Genomic DNA, 21,071 nt, shown 5'->3' on the forward strand with positions numbered 1-21,071 from the left:
TCTCTGCATTTAGATTTATGCTTGCAGAACCCCAAAAACCTTTGCCTTCAGAATTGTGCAACCGCCTGATACGATGCACAAATGTGGCAAAAATTTGAGGAATTGAAGATAAAATTGTGTTACACTTTACCTGACCTCCGGAGTCCCACAATGATAACAGACACACTGTTTTCCTAGCAGACAGTGTGTGGTTGTGTGCTCATTACTTTTCTTTCAGCGGATGTCCAGATACTCTTGTTGAATATATACAAACAAATGAAATATCCGGTTTTGTCACTCCGTAGCTACACTGAAGTGAAAGACCAAGATACTCATCAGATCCACTAATTAAATATTACACTTTATTAATTGGCAGAATTGTTGGAGGTGCAAACAAAAGGATGTAGGAAGCACAATAAAACACATGATTGAAGTCTCCCTCCGGTCTTAATGGGTAAGGTCAAAGGTCTCAGCCTTCACGACCAAAAGAGATTTTTTTTTTAACGATTTTCCACCAAATCAAATTTACCTGGAGCCGCAAAACACTTTTAACCTTCAAAATGAGACGAAGACAACTTCTAAAGTTTCTTTTAGAAACTGCAGTTTTGAAACGTGCAAAAAAACTGGACCTTATTTTGCTTTTATGAAGTTTCAGTTACAATTTAGGATGGCAAACATTTCAATACATTTTCAGTCATTCAGCAGTTTCGTTCTTCTTCTTCATTTTCAGACAATAGAATAGAATAAAATAAAATATTTATCCCAGAGTGAAATTCCTTGAAAGAAAGTTGAACATCTGATAACACAGGAAAAAGTTATTTATGTAACTTTTGAATAATAATATTTACAGGAATGAAATGAGGACAGAAAGGAAAACACAGCAAATAGTATTTGTTGTATTAGAGACATTCCAGAGTCTTATGTATGACCACAGGAAAAAAAGACATTTTAGCTATTTTATCTCTTTTCTAGTCAGTTGTGCTAATTTCTCTCTAAATTCTAGTAATCTGAGCACTTTTTCCCCCTATTTCCTGTGGTTTTAGCTATTTGGTCATTATGCCTTAGCGTGAAGCCTTCAACACACCTGAATGTAACGATTCTGTCCTCATCCAGCACCGAGCAAAGCCCAGTGCCGAGCCGGTCAGTGCAAGCGGCTGCGCTGAAGCAGGGAGAGAGCTGAGACATGCTGGACAGGTTCTCTGCAGGAACAGCGCTGGACAGCACTGATCCAAACAGACCCTGGATGGTTTCACTTTGACCTCCAGTGACACTGTGAGGAACCTGGGCAATGGGCGGGCTCCGATGGGTCAGACTCTTTTCAGAAATTTAAATGTTCCTTCAGTGGAAAACTGGATGGACTTTCGCCTTCATTTAATATGGTAAAAATTTGAGTATCTTAAGAAGAAGGTTCAGTGATCTAAAGGGAGATTTAGCAGATGAAATTCGACAGCTCAGTGAATTAACTCAGAAAACACCTCAGCAGAGGTACAGTCTGTGTTTCCAGATGTTGACGCCACTCTGCCACTCCATTTGACTTTACTGTATGCCAGTGGGGAGGAAGCACTCAGCCTTAAAACTTGGATTCATGAAAATCAACCTGAGATCAACTATGGGCCAAAACAGACCGAGCCACCTGTCTGATGGTCAGTGAGAGTCACTTTACCAGCATCAGCAGGAAGAGGACCTTATAAAGACAAAGTCCTGTTTTTTTTTTGTTTTTTTTTTTATTGTGCTGCTGTTTCATTGCAGGTTGTTTCTCACATAGATTTACAAGATAAAATGCTCTCTTTGCAGGTCTGATGTTTTTATTCGTAGTTTTTATGCTTTTATTTATTGAAAAAAGACTTGCGCTAGAACAGTTGACACTTACTTGAATATACGGAGTTGCCAAGTTAGTTCTTCTGTTATTCCTGCAGGACTGATGAAGGAGTCGTTGCATAGATCTTTTATATTATTTTGCTGGTAATGTTGTTCAGTTTTATTATTACTGATGCAAGAAGGACTTCATGTGTTCAGTTTTTTCGATTTGACAGGCGTTGCTGTCTTTGCAGTGTTGCGTGTGTGCTGGGGTGTTTTCTTTCTTTCCTTTCCTTGATCAGGTGAATTTAGTGTTTTGAAAAGGAACAAAATGAATCTTGTGAATTGACCTTTGCTCCAGTGTCCTGGCATCCTTCCAAACATGTTGCGGTCTCTTCTTTCATAGCACCGTCCATTTTGAGGCCTTAACAGACTTTAATTGTTTTCGTTTGAATTTTAATGGTATTTACTGAAAGATTTAAAAATATTGGATTACTGAATTACTTTAATATACTGATTTGACTGAGCAGGTGTAGTTCTTCTGTTATTTACATCTCATTTTATCATTCATTCAGGAAATGAAACCCAAACATTACAGAATGCTTAATTATTCATGGCTGGTAATATTTATTAGATCTTTTGATTTTTTTTTTTTTTTTTTTTTGTGAAGTGTGTTTAAAATGACTCGATGGGACATTTTGTCCTCTGAAAGCAAGAACGGCAGTGATTTTAACGACTCAAACTGACACTGGGCTCCTGCTTTGGGAGTTTCCTTTGTAGTCCGATGCCTTTCAGCGGCTCTTCCTGGGAGTTACCTTTCACCAGCAATTGTTGGTTTTTCTCCGTAAAAGTGCTTGAAATGACTGTGTTGTACTTGGTGCACTTGGTGCAATACACATAAAATTGAATTGAATTCACAAAGCTGATCTACCGTAACTGTGCTGAGTATCAAACAGATTTATATGCATTTTAGTCCCATGGGAAAGAACAAAACAAAACAAAAAAAAAAAAAAAACAGCTATGTAAAACTTCAAGCTGCATATCAACTATGCAAAAGAAAAAGGACAGTACAGCACTTTAAAAATATTTCTTTTTAATTTTATTTAGAAATATCAAATAATGTTAAATACTGAAGAATAGCAACACATTTCAATGACGTTATATTTTAAATGCTACATGAATAAACATTTGATAGTGAAATGTTCAAGGACGGGATAAAAGGCACTCTTCACATATCATATAAATATACAAAAATAGACGATCACATTCCGAGCCACTCTTTGATGAGTCATAGCACATGGTGTGAATCCCGGAATGGAGTTGGAAACATGATAAAGTAAACATCACATGCCGAGGAGCAGCAGGTCACTATATGTGCAACACTTGTGTTTACACTGCTGGCTCATACAGACGGTGCATACTACAGTTCTCGATGTATCATACAACAAAGGTGAATCAATACCGCATACCGCAACCAGAGGAGTGATGAGCAAATTACAGGCGTATTACAAATACGTTATTGCATTCAGTATTGCTTTCAGAGGCAAATTAAAACTGTGTTTCAGAGAAGGAATCCTTCCTGAGATCGCCTTTCGACATGGCCGGGTTATCGTACGCCTCCAGCTTCTTTGGGTTCTCCTCCAGCATCTCCTTCTCCTTGCCTTTTGAGCAACACTTGCAGCAGCAGCAGCAGTATCTCCCGCAGATGCCAAGCGACTTGCTGATGACGGCGTCCCACGGCTCCAAGGAGTGCATAAACAGGGGCAGAAAGTCCCAGTTCCGGAGGACTTTGGGCAGGAAGCGGGGCCAGCGGGACTGCATCACATTGACGATGATCACAAAGAGGACCAGGGCAATGAAGGGCACCCCGACGCCGACCAGGACCTGCCAGCCAGCCACCGACAGGCCGAACACAGTCAGGGGCATCACCAGGAAGCACAGGAAGAGGTAGAAGGCGGCGAACCAGCGGTACTTGGCGGTGCTGTTCCCCAGGCCTCTGGCCAGCCTGATGGGAACTCGCGTGAATGGGATTGGGTACCACAGCAAGATGCCCATGATGTTGAAGAAGAAGTGGCAGAGCGCAATCTAGAACAAAGGACAGAAGAATATCACACTCGTGCAAACAATAAGAATTCAAACTGGCAGTTGTGCTCTTTGTTCTCTGAAATTAATAGTTTTGAAGTAAAGCACTGCGCATGTTAACATTGAACAAAAGCTCACCATTATTATGGCATTTTATTGTATTCAGTCGTAAACCTTAGTAGTAGATGAGTAGTAATTTGACACTGTGCACTGTGTCATAAAATTGTTGTCAAGGTCAGAGCGGCTGGCATTTCAATTCACTATGAAGATGACTCATATTTCAATATGATTCAGTAAAAATGTGCTCAGTTGGTTAAAATACATGCATGGGATTGTAAATATCCTTGGAAATGTCAATAGAAATTGGATGACATACCAGTGACAAGGATTTAATGAGTGTACAATTTCAGACTTATAAAGGTATCACATGTAAACTCCCTTAAGTCCAATAAAATGTTGAAGCAGTAAAAGTGAAAGATATAGCAGCACTGCGTGGGAAGTCTCTAAAGTCCAAGGACAGCAAATGCCTGAGCTACATTGGCATTTTGCATGAAGTAGTGAAAGACTTCTGGAACTATTATTGTTTGGTAGAATGTCAATCACATATACTGCATAAAGTCGTCTGGAACAACTAATGAACTCATCTGGAACTCACCTGCAGAGAGTTGGCCAGTGTTTCTCCAGGACTAGCCATGGCTGCCAGTATGGCTGTGGTTGTTGTCCCAATATTAGAGCCCAGTGTCAGAGGATACGCTCTCTCCAGGCTAATTACGCCAATACCTGATCGGAGAAGATTGTAAAACCATGAGAAAGTTTGAATAAAATTAAAAATGGGTGTAATCGGCGTTGTGAGAAAGACTCACCGACAAGAGGCGTTATAGCTGAAGTGAAGACGGAGCTACTCTGAACGATGAAGGTCATCCCTGCTCCCACCACAATTGCAATATAGCCAGTAACCCAGCCAAAGGGGAAGGGGAAGTCTGTAGAAGAGAGACGGCTGGTTATCAATACGGCTTATGATTTGATCTGCAAAGCTTCGAAGCAACTCTTATTTTAAAAGCACATTTCTGTCAGAACGGTCTTTGTGCCTGAGCTTTGCGCGACACATAACAGGACAGGGCCCTGGACTCCAGGTCCTGGAGGCGAGCGATCAGCGACAGCACGAAGGATGTGCCTTTGTGGCTCATCAAGCATCATCACCGGAATCAGACTATCGAACAGGCGGGACGCGGCCTCGGACAACTGTCCTACCTGTGTTGAGCACCTTCTTGATGACCACAGCCACCTGTCCCTTCAGCATGGAGTTGAGAAGTTTGACAATGAGGATGAGGCAGGTGCAGAGACAGGCCAGCGACAGCGCCAGAAGAATCAGGCCCACGGCCAGATCCGACAGGTCCACATCCACAAACAGGTGAGAGCCTGCGAAAGATAGACAAAGACACCATCAGTACTTAAATGTTCGGCCGTTGCTGAAAATAGCCTTGTGTTGTGTGACTGAATGTTGAAGAACTCAGCTAAAGGAGCGATAATGTTAATTAGTGGGGAAACTCTTGTTTGCTGCGGGTGTAAAAGAAACAGTGTGGAATAAAATCATACTTAGTTTACAAAACCAACCAAGACAAAAATATTCTAAACAGGCCAAAATACCTAAAAGAAGTGGTTAGTTTTATTTTTTCTTTTGTTGTTGTTGTTTTTTGGGCCATGAATGCTTCCGTGAAAAAAGCATGAATGGACCTATTGAGCAGGTAGAAGGGTCGAGGGAGACGGGTTTTAGCTGAGTCACGATCTCAAAGGTAGTCATTGTCCCAACGTCAGTGGGCCCTGATAAAGGAGGCGGCTGTGGCCGAGTGCTTCGCTCATATTTCACTGAGATTCAGCGGATCAAGTAATCCTAATTATATTGAAAATGTCCTATTTTGATCCCAGTTCTCTTAAGAAAAAAAAAAAAGCGACAGTACTGAACGCTTACTTACATTTCTGAATGTAATCGGTGACAGTCTTGTTCTTCTCAATGAACGACTGATTTCCCACCGTCCAGCAGAAGGTGCCATTAGGGCATTCTTTCACCGTTTCATTCCAGAAAGTCTGACAGATGAAAAAAACATATTTGAAAACAAACACAACAGATAGTGCAGTAATTAATGCAACAGTAGATTCTAATCTCTCAGTGATTGCACAACTTTAAAACAAAAAAAAGTATGATCTAACTGCAGAATCATTGCGGTCACAGTACCAACAGGACAATATCAGTCATTAGGGGAGAAAAAAGCAGCAGTAACTATGGCTTTATCATGTGCAACTAATAATTTTATGTGCAATGATGCAGCTCTTGTTGATTTCTTACCGTGTTTTCCTCTTTTTTGCACCACACTTTAATCAGACTCTTGTTTTTGGCTTCTTCCTTTCCAGTGGCAAGGTCAGAGATCACATTTTTGTCCAGCTAATAAATCAAGAAATGACACTTCAGATTAAAATGAATGAATGAATGAATGAATGAATAAATAAATAAATAAATAAATAAATAAAAATAGAATAAAAAAATAAAAATCTATCTGTTCATCATCTACACAGGTTTTTCCATCTTGGGTTCTCTTGAAGACGAGAACATAAGAACCTGAGAGCGTCTCCCAGTGAGGTTGGAGTGCTATAACACAACACGCTCCTCTCTCTTCCATCTCTCCCTTCAGCTGATGGTTACCTGGATGATAGACTTTGTGAGAGGCTCTGTGATGACTTTGAGCAGGTCGGGAGCGTCCTCTCCAGTCTCCAGGTTGAAAGACTCAATAATCAGCAGGGTGAGTTTGTACAGAACTCCTGTGGCAACCTCCAGGGGCAGAAGTATCAGCACAGACAGCCAGTTGAAAAAGTCGTGAACTGTGGCTCCAGCGAAGGCCCTGAGAGCGCAGGAAAACAACACTGAGAACAGGAACTAGGCGGAATCCACGGTCCTACTGCAGCGTAGCGGGCACGCGCTTCGACCTACCTGCGGAACTCGTTGCGGTCTCCTGCCTGCATCATGGCCACGATGGTGTTGGTGACGGACGTCCCTATGTTGGCTCCCATGATGATCGGTACGGCGGACTGGACGCTCAGCACTAACAGAGACACATGGCAAGAGGGTCAAAGCGGGTATCCTGAACCGTTCTTTAAATAGAGCAGCGATTCTTTACAATTGTAGATACAGTGCGCACGGAGGAAAACTCACATCCTGAGGACACCATGCTGACCACAATGGAGGAGGAAGTGCTGGAGCTCTGCACCAGCACTGTGACTAACACTCCGATCACCAGGCCAGCCACAGGGTTAGATAACACAACATTGTCCTGAAAGATGTCACCGGCAACTCTGCCTACACACACACACACACAAGAAAACCTTATAAAATCCAACACAGAGTAGCAAAGTAATGCAGCAAAGACAGGGGAGGAATGACGCTCATGTGTTGAGTTAAAGCTAAATGGTGTGTTACCTCCGACGAGCTGGAAGGCAGAGCTGAGAACATCCAGAGAGCAGATAAACAGGTAAAGAAGTCCGAGCAGTAAAGCCAACTTCACCACCGATGTTACCACCCTCAGAACCTTTCCCTTTCCATCCAGTTCTGTTTGACCAAACACAAAGTGAATCAGTCCGGCTCCGTGAAGAGATCTGCGTAGCACTGCTCAGAAAGTCCAGGTGCCTCACCTGACCATTTGACCCCAGTGTCTTTGAGTTCGGGCAGAGCCCAGGGGTCCTCTTTTTCAGCGTCTTTGTTCACTAGATCCACGGTGGAGTGAGCAGGGGGTATGTCTGATCCTTTAGTGGAGTCATTGTCTCCTGATGGGCACAGACAGGAGGGATTGTTCGGAACAAAGTCTAACTAGTTTATATCAAAGATGTTTGAAATGTCCCAGAGAAGAGGGCCTACCGAGAGAGACTGAGGAGTGGGACCCCACTTCTGGTCTTGGAGCCATGACTGCAAAGCAGAGAAAAAGTCACAAAAACAATAAACCATCAACTCACGGAACGAAATGAAAACTTCTAGGAACGAAGCAAACGCTGGTGTTAAAAGTTTCTTACATTTCCAATTCAAAATCTTCTAAATATATGCATAGATGACGGAGGATGAAATTCAAGGGGGAAAACTTTTCCTGTCTGCGGGCGAGCAGCAGCTGATCAAACGCTCAAAACACAATAGAATTAAAAAAAGAAAGGAAGCCGGTCTTATCACCGTTACAGCTCTCACAGTGAGCGGAGTAAAAATACCTCCAAACAGCTGCCTTTGTGAGAGCGCAGGTGCGCCTCGCAGCCGCCCGCTCCCTGCCTTCACGCACTACCCCTGACGTCTCGCCGTCCCGCGGGTTATTATTAGAAACGCGGCTCTGCTGGAGTTCACGCACCTGCGGCGGAGAGTCCGGAGCTGGAGAAAGAGCCTCGGCTGGCGGGTCACCTGTCGCTCAGGTCGGGCTTGGCCGACGCTTATATAACAGTGCTGTGCGCGCAACACGCGCCGCCAGTGGTTCAAAGGTTAGACGCACACGCACACGCACAGCGCGCGCGGGGCTGGGAAAGCCCACACGCTGCCGGTGACACAGTGAACTGTGAGCCGAAGGGAAGATGTCCAGCTTCTCCTCTTTATTCTGGAGATACCACCGAGTTCCTCGCATTTTGTAGGGTCATAAACGAAAAGCCTAAACTTTAAATCGAAGATTTGCACCTGTTCTCAGCTTCATTCCCCGCTACAGGTGTAACTGCACTCACACCAGCTGACGCGCCCCCGCGTGGTCACGGACCTGAATGTTACTGGAAAGGCAGGACTGAGAGAAATTACTGTGATTTTTTTATTTTTTTTTTTTTTTTAAGGGTGAACAAACGTAGACCTGGTCGTGTTCACCTGTCACGCGGTGTCAGGGGTGTCCAGAGGGATTACCATCCCACGAGACTGAGCTGTTTTCACCGTTTAGTGATAAAGTATTGAGGTGCTGTCACATAAATACCTGGAGACTTGCTTCTGTTCGGGTCTAATGCTCCCACATATGAATCAGAAGGAGTAAATCATGCCACAAGCATTGCCTCTAATCACACAGAAAGTGCTCATTCTGTTTTGCAGATTAACTGAGGGAAAAACGCTCATATCATTGTATTGTTTTTGTTTCATAATCTAGTATTTGTGAGGATTTACATCATCACATTGAACATACATTCTGAAACAGAAGAGTTATCTCTAACATAATTTTATAGATTGGATGTATACTTTTAATTGTCTTGTAAGACTTGATTTCATTTGCTTGCATTTTGAGTTTCCATACAGCCGTGCGTGTGTTCATTGTTATTTTGTTTAAGCGCTTATATATATATATATATATATATATATATATATATATATATATATATATATATATATATATATAATTAGCTGTTTTTAAGCCATTAATTGTGGAAATATATTTTGGCACATCAAAGCATGTTAATTAACCTCTGAGAGGGCTATCTTAATGTTTGCCTCAGGTTACAGAGAGATATTGTTTTGTTTTATATTTGACATCCTTGCAGCGGAGGTGTGCTTTAAAGCATCTTTGAATGAACTTCATGTAAATATCATGCGAAGAAGTGGCCTCATTATTAAAAATCAGAAAACAGCCCTCTGAACATATTTTCTTACATCCCTTCAGGGAACCAGATGCTAATGAAAACAGACTTTCTGACCTGAAAATCTTAATTTTTTTGATGCAATAATTTTCAGAGCGTCACTCCAAAATGGTCTGGAGAGTTTTTCACCTTTTCGTGCCGGAAATGCAGCACATTGTACAAATGGGGCATGGCATCTGTATCATCTTTCTATAAGCTCTGCTATGCCACACACACACACACACACACACACACACACACACACACACACACACGCAGGTTTACAGCTCATCAGATAGCGCACACGCTTCTACGTGGACACTTTACGGCGCAGACTATTAGCCTAAGGTCATACTGCCCGATAGCGCTGGGCTCAGACTGTCATATCACAGACTATTACATCTAAAACAAGTGGTGTGAATATAAGTAAATGATTAAACATGAGTCATATTGGATTTACTCCCAAACGGCAACAAAAATTATCGCAGCAGACTTGATGCCTGCCTATAAAAAAGGGTTCACTGAGTTGATGGAAACTTTACTTTAAATAACTTTACTTCAAAAGTGAATGTGAAAGTAAGCATATTTTTCATGATTGATGTTTGTTTTGTTTTGTGTTTTTACTGGAGCATGTGTTTGGCCATTTTTTTCACATGGAAATAGTGCAGTGTGTGTGTGTGTGTGTGTGTGTGTGTGTGTGTGTGTGTGTGTGTTTGTGCACATTTTCATCTGAACTGATTTTCTTCTTCCTTTCTTCTTCTTCTCCGAGACTCAACAGTTTTACATGAATCAAGTCAACTTTATTCACTTTATTCAACTTCTTATGTGCAGCTTTTAGACGTGTATTTTCTCATCACTGTCAATGTTTTGTTACAAGTTTATGAAAGTCTTCTTTTTTAAAATCTTCAACCCTTACACCAACAGTAATTAAAACAAAACAACAACAACAAAAAACCAAAACTGAAATATAAAGGTTCTAATTCATTTCATGTATGTCCAGTTTATTTGGTTTGCCTGAACCACTAAAAGAAACTCTGATTGTGTTTTACAGCTTCAAAGCAAGACAGTTTGACAAGCAATCAATCATTATACAGCATTACAACATTATACACAAAGCTACAGCACCAGTAAGTGCCTCGCCATGGCACGCAACATCAGGAACACAGTGTTCAGCAACACAACCGCATCAACAAATAAACAGAAATATCAGAGAAAAATATATCTCGCTCTGTACTTTGAACAGATACAAATGCATATGATAATGATAAACTCCAAGATGACCTAAAAGCACATTTACAAATAAGAAGTTTGTGATTTATTAAAAAGTATAACCCTTATTTTTAATGTAACAAATGTACAAAAAACGGAAATTAATTCATCAACTTTTCTACTTTTCTTCTGTCTTTTTATTCTTGATTGAAAAAAAAAACTTATATGAAACACTTTTAAAAACCTTTCAAATCATTTTTTTATTCCTATTTTTCATTGTCTCTCACCACATTCAGCAGAGATTTCAGTCCCACCATTATTTGACAAGCTTAGCAGTCACTGAAAAGACAGAGAGGTGGGTAATATTATCCTGGCTGAGGGTGGTAAATCATCAGTACTTTTTCATTTTGTCTTTGAGCACTGCCCTCACTCATTGTAATGGAAGCAATCATTCCTTTAATTACCCTGCAGGTGAAAGGAGGACAATACAGGTGAAGCAGATTCCCATTGTTGACGCTTGGTTGGCGTGTGTGTGTGTGTGTGTGTGTGTGTGTGTGTGTGTGTGTGTGTGTGTGTGTGTGTGTGTGTGTGTGTGTGTGTGTGTGTGTGTGTGTGTGTGTGTGTGTATCTGCTACTGTGAAGCTGTAGCGTGCGTGTGCGTGGCTCTGTGGCGCTGTAACGCTGGACGCCGCATGCGACTCCACAGCGCTGTTTGTGGCCGTGACCTTTATGACCGGGCCTGAAGGCCTCATCTGAAAGACTCCTCTATACTTTACAGTTCTCAGGGTTATTCATTGACTAAACTTATTAGGTTTGATGCAACGCTCTCTGTCCCATGTGACTGCAGGAGACCTACATATGATGGAGAGATCAGCTGAGGTATAGCTTCAACCTTTGGAATGCTGCCTCTATTGTCCCTCCGCCCACATGCTAATCAAAATACTTGTCTGTAATTATGTATCAGATGGCTCGCCCTCTGAAAAAAAAAAAAAAAAACCTGTGGGTTTGTCTGATTGGAACATGTACTACCCTTACATTCCTGTTTCAGCTCTGCGTTCACATTTGGACTGAGTTTTCCTCAGTCTCCAGTATACATTCTTAGGGTGGTCGACTGTCCTCGGGACAGATGCCACCTCTCCTGCCATGCTGGCACTCGGAGTCGAGCAGTTTGTGCAAAGGTGGGCCACCCTGTAGCACTTCGTTACGCTGTACCTTATAAAACCATAAAACGCCGCTGTTAGAACTTGTCCAAACTGGTCGTATCTCTGAGGGTGGTGAGACGGGCTGGACGTGGGTGTGATGGAAAGGTCAGCGTCCCTCTCCAGGACTGATGAACCCGACCCAAACAGCGCTTTCTAACTTGTTCCTTTGAAAACAGACAACAACCGTGAGAGATTCACAATTCTGACTTGAGATTCAGGTCAATTATGAATCTCATCATGTTTTATCGAAAAACAGAGTTTAACACTCATGAAAACATGTGAGCACTTTGGAGAAGGGACAGGAAAACTAAATCTCAGTAATGAGTTGAGTAACACTCTGTTTCTGAGATGGGCCAATATTGTGAGTTTAGTCTGCTAAATGTCTCAGCTAAATGTCCGCCGTGCTCGCCGCGCTGCAGCATGCGCGCCCACATTTAACGGCCTTTGCTTTTTGTGGTGCAAGTCACATGTAGTTTATTGTGTTTCAAGAACCAAGGTGGTGCTGAGTTCCAGTCGGGGCCCCAGACCCTGAACAGAGGAGGATCCTGCAGATTCATTAATAGCTCAAATATCCTCACTGAGATCCACAGTAAAAAAACAAAAAAAACGAACAGATGGGTTTAAATGTGGCTTTTTGGGGAAGGAAAGTAGAAAGAAAATGCTTTTCTTCTTTCTTTTTAACTTTCCAATTTCAATTTGGTTAGAATTACAACAGATTTTGATAAAAGCTAAAATTGTATTCCATTATCCTGATATATGCACATTAACAGGATATATATGTATGTATATATATATATATATATATATATATATATATATATATATGTGTGTGTGTGTGTGTGTGTGTGTGTGTGTGTGTATATATATGTGTGTGTGTGTGTGTTTGTGTGTGTGTGTGTGTGTGTATATATATATATATATATATATATATATATATATATATATATATATATATGTATGTATATATATATATATATATATATATATATATATATATATATATATATATAAATCAAACTATTTGAAGGATTCAATCTTACATCAACAGTGCAATGAAGCAAAAAGTCCCCCGAATGTCCTGTCTGTTATCCTACATAGATATGTACTGAAGCTGGAAAACTGTTTGTCCAGTGTGAGAAAGCACAAAGTTTCTCATCTTTGCTCAGTCCATGAAAACAGAATGAGCCTGTTGTTCTATAGATGGTGCCTCTTTTTTCTTTTTCTCTTGTTGAACTGAAAATGCTGAAGTAACAACTGACCAACTGTTAAAAGTTAAATTCACAGTCTGCTAGTCCAACGAGGACGATAGGAGTGGCAGCGTGAGTGGGTGGAAAAACACAACAAAGACTGAACTTCTTGACCGCAGCTAACTGAAAGGACAACGCCCAAAACTCGCCACTATGCTGTGGACCTTTTCCACCCACAGGTGAGAACTGCTCTTCTCTCTTTAGCATCTATATCTCTTCTTTCTAAATAGGAGGCTGCAATTTAAGAATCTCTAGTAAATAAACTTCAACTAAAGCTAATTACAAGTGCTGCATGGTCAGTGCAGGCTGCAGCTGTGAGCAATGCAGCGTGTCCCCTGTCTGCTGAATGAAATACCCGCATGCACCAGCAGATGGGGGCAGCTAAATAGCTAAAGCTTTGCTTGACTTGCATTAAAAACCTGTCAAAGGCAGAAAAAATCCTGGCCCCTGTGTGTTTGTAATGCAGCAGTAATTTTCTGGTGTGTACTGGACACTTGGTTGTATGTTTCACAGCATGAGGCAGTTGTTCGGTGCGAGTATCAAGACGACAACACTGCATTTGACAGAATACTGGAGTTACAAATGAAAAATAAAACAACTGAGATACTTGAGTTTTTCATGAGCACAGGTCGCTCGAGCCAATATTTAGAGATGTTGTATTGTGGTACTCCAACAGCATAATGCCAAAACAAGCAGGCTCAGCTTTATCTGCTGCATATCAGAATAAATAACGAGTGAACAGAAATCTATTGATCTTCTGGCACTTTATCATCGGGGACTAGCACAGGTAAGACTGAGAGGGATTAAAAGTGGGCAGGTCACACATCCGGTCAAGGTTACCAATTAACACCAAAAGCACGTTGTCAGAGTATGGAGGGAGGCTGAAAGGAAAAAAGCAAACACTGCTTGAATGATTGAAACCGGAGCGTTCTTCCGCAGCGCTCCCCACTTCACAGCATGCTGCACAAAAAAACCCAAAACCCGGCCGAGGCTAGCTGGTCTGTACCAAAGTTTTATGGAGCAACAACAACAGCATTAACTTTAAATGAAGTGGTTAAAAAAGAAAAAAGACAAGATGCACCTGCGGTGTAATAAACAGCTCCTCCTCCACAGTTAAACACAGATTAGATAACGTTGTAGTCTGGGTCCTTCTGGAGCTGGAGTACACGTTACACTGTGAATTTAAAGACTATTTTCATGTATACTTCAGTGCAAAGTTGCTTCTCCAACTTTAAAATCAACCTTTAAAAACTGCTTAAGCTGTAACCAAAGGAGGAATCTTTCAGCTAACTCAGCCAGAACATTTAAAACATCCTGAGCTTTTTATCTGATGAACACAAACAACTGGTTGAGGTAGCTGGAAAAGCTTTTCCAAAGCTACAAAACATTTGGTTATGACTTGGGTCGCAGCTATAGCGCCGCCAATGAGTGCTGCGAGAATTAATTATAAAAATCTGGGAAAACGTTAGTATTTTAGCACTTCTGGATCTCCTGGGCTGAGGCTGATGTTGTGTGTGTGTGTGTGTGTGTGTGTGTGTGTGTGTGTGTGTGTGTGTGTGTGTGTGTGTGTGTGTGTGTGTGTGTTTTAATGGTTTTGAGGTTTGGATGTCAGAAATGAATTCAGAGGTTGAAGCTGATGTGTCGCATTTTCTACGGTGTAAAGATGCAGATGTCCCACTCTGAAGCTTTTATGTGTCTCAAGAAAGGTTTTTATTATGAAATAATAAAATGACATAATTACAGAATTATGATACAAGTCACACTCTCAGACAAACTACTCAGACTGGAATTTAAAGTTTGTTGTGTTTTCATAGTCAGACCAACCTTCTTCTTCTTCTTCTTCTTCTTCTTCTTCTTCTTCTTCTTCTTCTTCTTCTTCTTCTTCTTTTTGGTAATAACAATAATAATATTAACAATAATAAGAAGGAAGCCCATTAAATCAAAAGGCATGTTAAGAGTTTACTCTTGCTTTATGTGGTGTTACCTACCTTTAGTTTAACATTACCTACTCATATCTGGTAGTTAATTCCCCCAAAAACTGCACTGTATTTATGAAAAATATGTGATCAAAGGGAACACTCTGGTGTTGCAATAGTTTGAATTTTTTTTTGTGAGTTACAAATATTTTTCAGCAACAAAAATTTCAGTTTTTCTTTTTAAATCAATATAATAATCACAACTCCTCAAAGAAATCCCCATATCAAATATATTATAACAATTCTAAATTCTGGGTCGGCTTAGGAAAATGCATCCTTATTGCACATATTTTATCTAAATATTATGACCTCTCAGTTAATTTCAAGTTTTTTAAAAAGTTATTGACAGTAGAAATTACCATTGTATAAAATAACAAAATTGGCATGATGTTGGAAAAAACTAATAATTGCCAAAAAAAAAAAAACAGAAAACAAATCAGGATCCTAAAAAATTAGGAGAGAGAAAAAAGGAAAGAAAAAGGCATTAATTAGGAACAATATTGTCAGGCTCAGAGGGAGTGTGTGTGCGTGGTAACTGAATAAAACTTGACAAACATCTACTTGAAAACAAGAGACGCCTGATATTTTGGCTCACTTGAACCTTTGAAACGAGACTGAACTTTGCTCTCAGTAGCGGAGTTCAGCTTGAACCTTTTCCACAGTCGCGCCGATAACCACTCGACATATCTCATATCAATTTTGGAGAAATTTATATGCTGCCACACCAAAGATTTACAGTTTTGTCAATGCCACCATTTCAGTATCAATTTTTTTTTTTATTACATTTGCATTCAATGAAGAGTGAGATTGACAAGAATTTCAACAGGGTGTTAAGTTTTTTGTGTGATCGTCATTGTCTTTCATGCAGAAGAAGAAGAGGAAAAAACAGTGTGTTGTGGGAAACGGGATGGGTGTTTGTCAGAGGGGCTCAGAGATGCTCCTGCCATCAGATGCAGCGGGCGGCTGAAGCCGTGCATCGCCATGTGAAATACTGCCGTTATTTATCTGATGGGAAAGGCTGCGTTCCCTCTTGGCTCTCACATGCGGCCATCAGACGGCGAGCTGTCTGACGGCGCCGACACCTGGCTGACCTTGGAGGCGATTGATAGGAAATACTGATTAATATGTCCTCTGCACGCATCGACGAGCAGCCATTCCTCCTTCCTCTTATCACACAACCAGTAGAAGCCAAATAAGAAACGAATCTTTCCGTGCCGGTCTCAGAAGTTGTTTTCAAGACGTGGAAAAGAAGGAAGTCAGCGGCTGATTCTGGTTGAGAACTAGTTTATTTCTGCCGATATCAACATTAAAAAAAAACAAAACATTTCAGTTTTGAGTATCAGTTTAACATTGAAATGCGGTGCGTCATTCTGCGCTCATGTGCAAAGTCAGTCTTTGATCCTGACGTTAGACCTGCAGGAGGTCGGAGAGGACACGGAGATGGGATCTCATTACTTGGATGTGGTTCATCAGTTGGACTCGGGCAGCAGATCCTCAGTATTTCACCATGATCTAAAGAGACAGAGTGGTTAATTTATTCATCAGGAGTGGCTGCCGTGCATTTCTGTGTCTCTTCACAAGCTTGCGGTTCGGGGCGAGGCGGCGTTCAACCTCAAACGGAACAGCAGACTCGGTTCAGTTACCTGGCTGAGCCACTCGGCGAAGGCAGAGGTGCGGGTGAAGACGGTGGGCTTCTTCACCTCGTTGCAGACACGGGAGGAAACAAAGCTGGTCACTCCCTGGACAAACCAGCGTCCGTCCTGCCCCAAGCAGTTCAGGGGACCGCCGGAGTCTCCCTGAGACAGAAGAAGGGCGGAAACCTCGTCAGTGAATGGCCTTCCACTCGACTGCATGGCGGCGGAGCTCTGACAGGCCAAAGCCGCTTTCCTGTGATGTTTTCACGCACGTTGCATCCAGAGACGTCGTCTCCTCCTGCACAGATCATGGTCTTCTTGACGTTGATGCCCCACCAGTCGCTGCGACTGCACACGCTGTGCTCCACCACCGGCAGCAGGGCCTGCTGCAGCTTATCGGGCATGGGGCCGTGAGCTGACGCACAAAGAGGATAATGCCGCTCAAAAATCTAATTACATCTCGACAGACGCTTCACGCGTCAATACGCAGCAGCTTTTGGGAAAGTTACTTGGAATGGTAACCAATTCTAAGCAGATAGCGGATGCTGTTCCAGTGGGTGTTGTTGAAACTGAGCTGCGCATAAATGAATTGTGCTTCGGCGAAGACGGATCAAAGAAGCTAATCAGCGTGCGACAGAAGAGCAGACATTACTGTAAAGGTTCCCCCAGCCACTGATGTAACACGCCGTCCCGTGGGGAAGGATCTCTCCATCCGGAGGAAGACAAGCCAGGGCAACGCTGTCGTTCATGACGGGGCTCTTATCCAGCTTCAGCAGCGCCAGGTCGTTTCTGAGGCAGACACACGAGGCGCACCGTGAGACTCTCAATGACTGGGGAGGTGAAAGCACTATTTATAATGTCAGGATCCGCCTGTCAGATCGTTTGATTGTCTGCAGTTTAGATTGATTCACGTTTTTTTTTTTTTCCCCAAAACTGTGAATAACCAAATGTCTATTTGCCTTCGTCGCTGTTGCGTCAAAGACGCATTTTCTGTTTTGACTCGTGATAAAGAATGATTGACAAATTATTAGAAATGCTCCATCAACTCTGACAACCACGATTTATCACAGAGTCAATTAAAAATACTGTTGAGATTTCAACAAAACCTTCACCCTGAAGGTTTTAACAGCAATAATGTTATCATGTTTGCTCACATCTGTCACAACATCTGTCACCTGCTAAAAGAGCAACTGTACAAGGCTGCAAACAACTGTCCCTCCATATAATTAACTGAAAAATATATTAAAATATAAACAAACAAAGCTTGCTGGGCTGCCAGCTACAAAATGGTGAGTGTGTGAGACACACATTTGGCCCTAAACCGGACTTCCTGTTTTTCTAGTTGATGATCAATCCTCTAGCAGAACAGCCGAGCCTCTAATATTCACAAATGGAGGCTCCGTCATTCAATATTTATTGCATAAAATTGTCCTGTTTCTTACAGTCAGAAGCGATGAGATACACTCATGTTTCTCAAAGCTTTGAATTTGTCCTGGTTATGTTCTATTATAGCACTTCTATTCAAACATTTACTTACAAATCAGAACGTTTATGTTAAAATCCTATTTTTTAAGCTGAATTTCTTCTTAAAAAACAATTTAAGAAGGCACTGCGGAAAGCTGTGTTTTGTTTGCAGCATATGATCATGTCTCTGTGTTTTTTCACCAACAGATTCTTCTGTGAAGGAAATTTCCTCTTTATAAACAAACAACACAGCTAAACGTGGCATTTCCCACAAAGGCGACAGGATGAATCAAGTCAAGCTTTAGATGTAGCAGAACTTTCTTCTGCTTAACAAAGACATAAAACAGAAAAAAGAAGAAGTAATCACCTTCGGTACGTGAGGTTAAAAAGCCATGAAAAAGCCATAAACGTTGAGTTACGGCTTGATGACTTCAGTCTAACCGGCCATATTATTAACGCGAAGCCGTGGCTCTGGAGCCTTATTGGGATTTTCAGCTTTAGTAACTCCTGTCATCTTAAAAAAAATACTTGTGAATCATTTTTCTTCCCTTTATTTAAAATCTTACAGTTTTCAACATGCCTTTAAGTGAAATATTCCTTCAAGCTGTCAGTATCTGTAATTTTAGCTTTCAAGACTTTGGTATTTTCTTCCTCTGTAATGGCAATGTGGCAATATTTATAAAACTAATAGTATAAATATACATAATAGACATTTATAATGTTCTTTTTGCTGAATTAAAATGTGTGGCTCCAGAGCGGCAGAGAGCAAAACCGGCTCCAAGAGAAAGAATTAAATAAATGACCGGAGTTTCATAGATTTAGAGAAAGGAACTCAGCCATATTTCTTCAGGAGACTATACTATTGTCATGCTATCTTTACCGTCATCCTAAAATCAATATATCAGACAGATGCAGCAGATTCAGAGCGCTGATGCTCCATTCCTCTCTTAGGCCAAGATAATAGACCCCATCAGTCCAGCTCTCAGGTCCAGCACTGACTTCCTGTCACTCAGTGAAATAACTTCAGAACACTGGTCCACAGAGCTCTGGACGGTTTAGACCTGAAATAAATATCTGGATTTTCAGCTTTGAGCGTCAGAACAAAACATACAGGAGCTGGTTTTGAGTTTTCAAAACATTTGGGGGGAAAAAAAAAAACTGAAAAGAGGCTAAAGTCCTTTTTGTTTGCAGCAGTGCTTCAGTAAAACAACCGCTCAGTTTACACTGCGTTTTATCTTTATTGGCCATGTAAAGCACTTCTGATTGTTGCAGCTGAAATGTGGCGTAGAAATAAAGCTGCTTCGCCTTTTCGTGCAGCATTTTATGTGCTCAAGATAAAGCGCCCTGTTCTGCAGAGGCGACCATTACAGAGGAGAAATCCCGCCTGAACCTGTGGATATCCAAACCAGGAAACTGTAACACGATCAACACTTTTCATGCCGGAGCAGTGAGAGTTGACTCACCCATCGGCCACATGGTCAATATCCCAGCTGGGGTGAACGACGATACGCAGCACATCCCTGACCTGCTCGGTTCCCTCCTGCCTGCTCATGTCGTGCTCTCCCAGCACCACTCTGTACACATCTCCGGGCCTGCCGGACACATTTTATCACATCAACGGACTTTTCAGTACAGTACATTCTCGCTCTTTGCGTTTCTGCCCCACGATGATTACGCTGTTCCTTTTTCGAGCATTCTTCGAGCGCTGTGGCTCACTCTCACTGGTCAGTGTTTGATTCTGCAGTGTAGGTAGTCACCAGATGCAGTGTCCAGCAGTCAGCACCCAGCGAGGAGCAATCAGAGTGCCTCCACAGGTGTGATGATAACGGCTGCCGTGTTTCACCTGCAGGGAGATCTGGGGGAAAAAAGAGGAGGATTTAGGATTCACTGTCTTTCTGAAGCAGAGATCATGCAGCAATGTTTACCTGCCAAGGCCAGCTGTGAGGACGAGCGTCCTCTCCGTTCACAACCCGACCAGTCTGGGGTGGAACAGCTGGAGTGCCGCAGCCAAAAACTGCAAGGACAGAGGAACTCACAGGTCAGTGCCCTCAGAGCTTCATGTCAGGGTTTTCCTCTCACTCACCATATGCTGCCTGTAGCAGCAGGAGGACCAGCGTCTGCATCATGGAGTCAGCGTGACGGACATGTACGCTCTCTCCGAGGCCCCAACGACCCTTTTATATCGGCTCCGTTTGTCTGTCAGCACAAACGCAGGCCGAGCGACGCCGTTATCAGTGTCTGCTGCCGATTGACTCTGAGAAAAAAGTGGCTGCTCCACAGATGCATCAGTCAGTCGGCAGGGCTGAACAGAGCGGCAATGCTGATGAGAACACATGAGCGGCTTCTCATTTGTGACCAGGTTTAGCTGATTAGTAGCCTGAACAGTTCACTTATACAAGATTTCCAGCTTGCATGTGTTTTCATATAGATCTCATGGCTATGAGGGACATTTTTTTCTATGCAAAGAACAGACTGCAAAAAGCCTTTTTAACGTTCAAGATTGTTTTAGGTGAGGAATTATATATTTCATAACATGTTCTCTTGAGATTAGTCATAAAAAAACATAAAGATAAGACACATAACTAGCATGTAATCCATATTTAATTTCCAACAACTGTGCCATACCTACATTCAGTTTGAAATCTGAAAGTTGACATAGTTTTTTTTAATTAAACAGAAAGTGAGCTTCATGCGTGTTTAGGCAGAACTGAGCTTCTCATAGCTGGAAGAAAATAAGAAAGAAATTCACACAGCTGACTCTAACTAAAGTGTAAAGTCCAGGAAGTGCAGTGTAACAGCCGTGATAGCCTCTGAAACATAAAACATCTCCACAGCCAGGTACTCTGTCAACACTTTGCATTATGGAAGAATGAAAAC

At 41.9% G+C, this 21,071-nt stretch overlaps 2 protein-coding genes across 2 annotated transcripts; both read right to left on the reverse strand.

The window, feature by feature from the left end:
• Positions 1–3,324: 3,324 nt before the first annotated feature.
• On the reverse strand, positions 3,325–8,349 carry slc34a2b (solute carrier family 34 member 2b). The gene is made up of 13 exons (XM_030083632.1): positions 8,235–8,349; positions 7,763–7,810; positions 7,540–7,671; positions 7,328–7,456; positions 7,064–7,207; positions 6,842–6,953; positions 6,557–6,752; positions 6,203–6,298; positions 5,832–5,943; positions 5,110–5,277; positions 4,722–4,838; positions 4,514–4,638; positions 3,325–3,861 (listed from the first exon to the last, which is right to left on the reverse strand). Exons 2-13 carry the CDS (start codon positions 7,806–7,808, stop codon positions 3,325–3,327), a joined length of 1,914 nt encoding a protein of 637 aa, XP_029939492.1. The 5' UTR covers positions 7,809–7,810; positions 8,235–8,349.
• Positions 8,350–16,670: 8,321 nt separating this feature from the next.
• Positions 16,671–20,320, reverse strand: LOC115381988 (proproteinase E-like). Its single transcript, XM_030083633.1, has 7 exons — positions 20,278–20,320; positions 20,120–20,208; positions 19,952–20,049; positions 19,658–19,786; positions 17,383–17,519; positions 17,003–17,145; positions 16,671–16,892 (listed from the first exon to the last, which is right to left on the reverse strand). The coding sequence occupies exons 1-7, from the start codon at positions 20,318–20,320 to the stop codon at positions 16,671–16,673; spliced, it is 861 nt and encodes a 286-aa protein (XP_029939493.1).
• Positions 20,321–21,071: the final 751 nt, after the last annotated feature.

The sequence above is a fragment of the Salarias fasciatus genome, chromosome 23 (genome assembly GCF_902148845.1).
Source record: "Salarias fasciatus chromosome 23, fSalaFa1.1, whole genome shotgun sequence".
Classification (NCBI taxonomy): Eukaryota; Metazoa; Chordata; class Actinopteri; order Blenniiformes; family Blenniidae; genus Salarias; species Salarias fasciatus.

Bases quoted from the DNA above. Each gene is read 5' to 3' on its own strand.
- slc34a2b (XM_030083632.1), bottom strand. From the start codon at position 7,808: ATGGCTCCAAGACCAGAAGTGGGGTCCCACTCCTCAGTCTCTCTCG. The intron at 6,954-7,063 runs GTGAGTTTTCCT...TGTCTCTGTTAG, and splicing joins CAGCATGGTGTCCTCAGGAT to TGCTGAGCGTCCAGTCCGCC. The intron at 4,639-4,721 runs GTGAGTCTTTCT...TTCTCCGATCAG, and splicing joins AGCTATAACGCCTCTTGTCG to GTATTGGCGTAATTAGCCTG.
- LOC115381988 (XM_030083633.1), bottom strand. From the start codon at position 20,320: ATGATGCAGACGCTGGTCCTCCTGCTGCTACAGGCAGCATATG. The intron at 20,050-20,119 runs GTAAACATTGCT...TTTTTCCCCCAG, and splicing joins CTCACAGCTGGCCTTGGCAG to ATCTCCCTGCAGGTGAAACA. The intron at 17,520-19,657 runs GTGAGTCAACTC...TGTCTGCCTCAG, and splicing joins ATTGACCATGTGGCCGATGG to AAACGACCTGGCGCTGCTGA.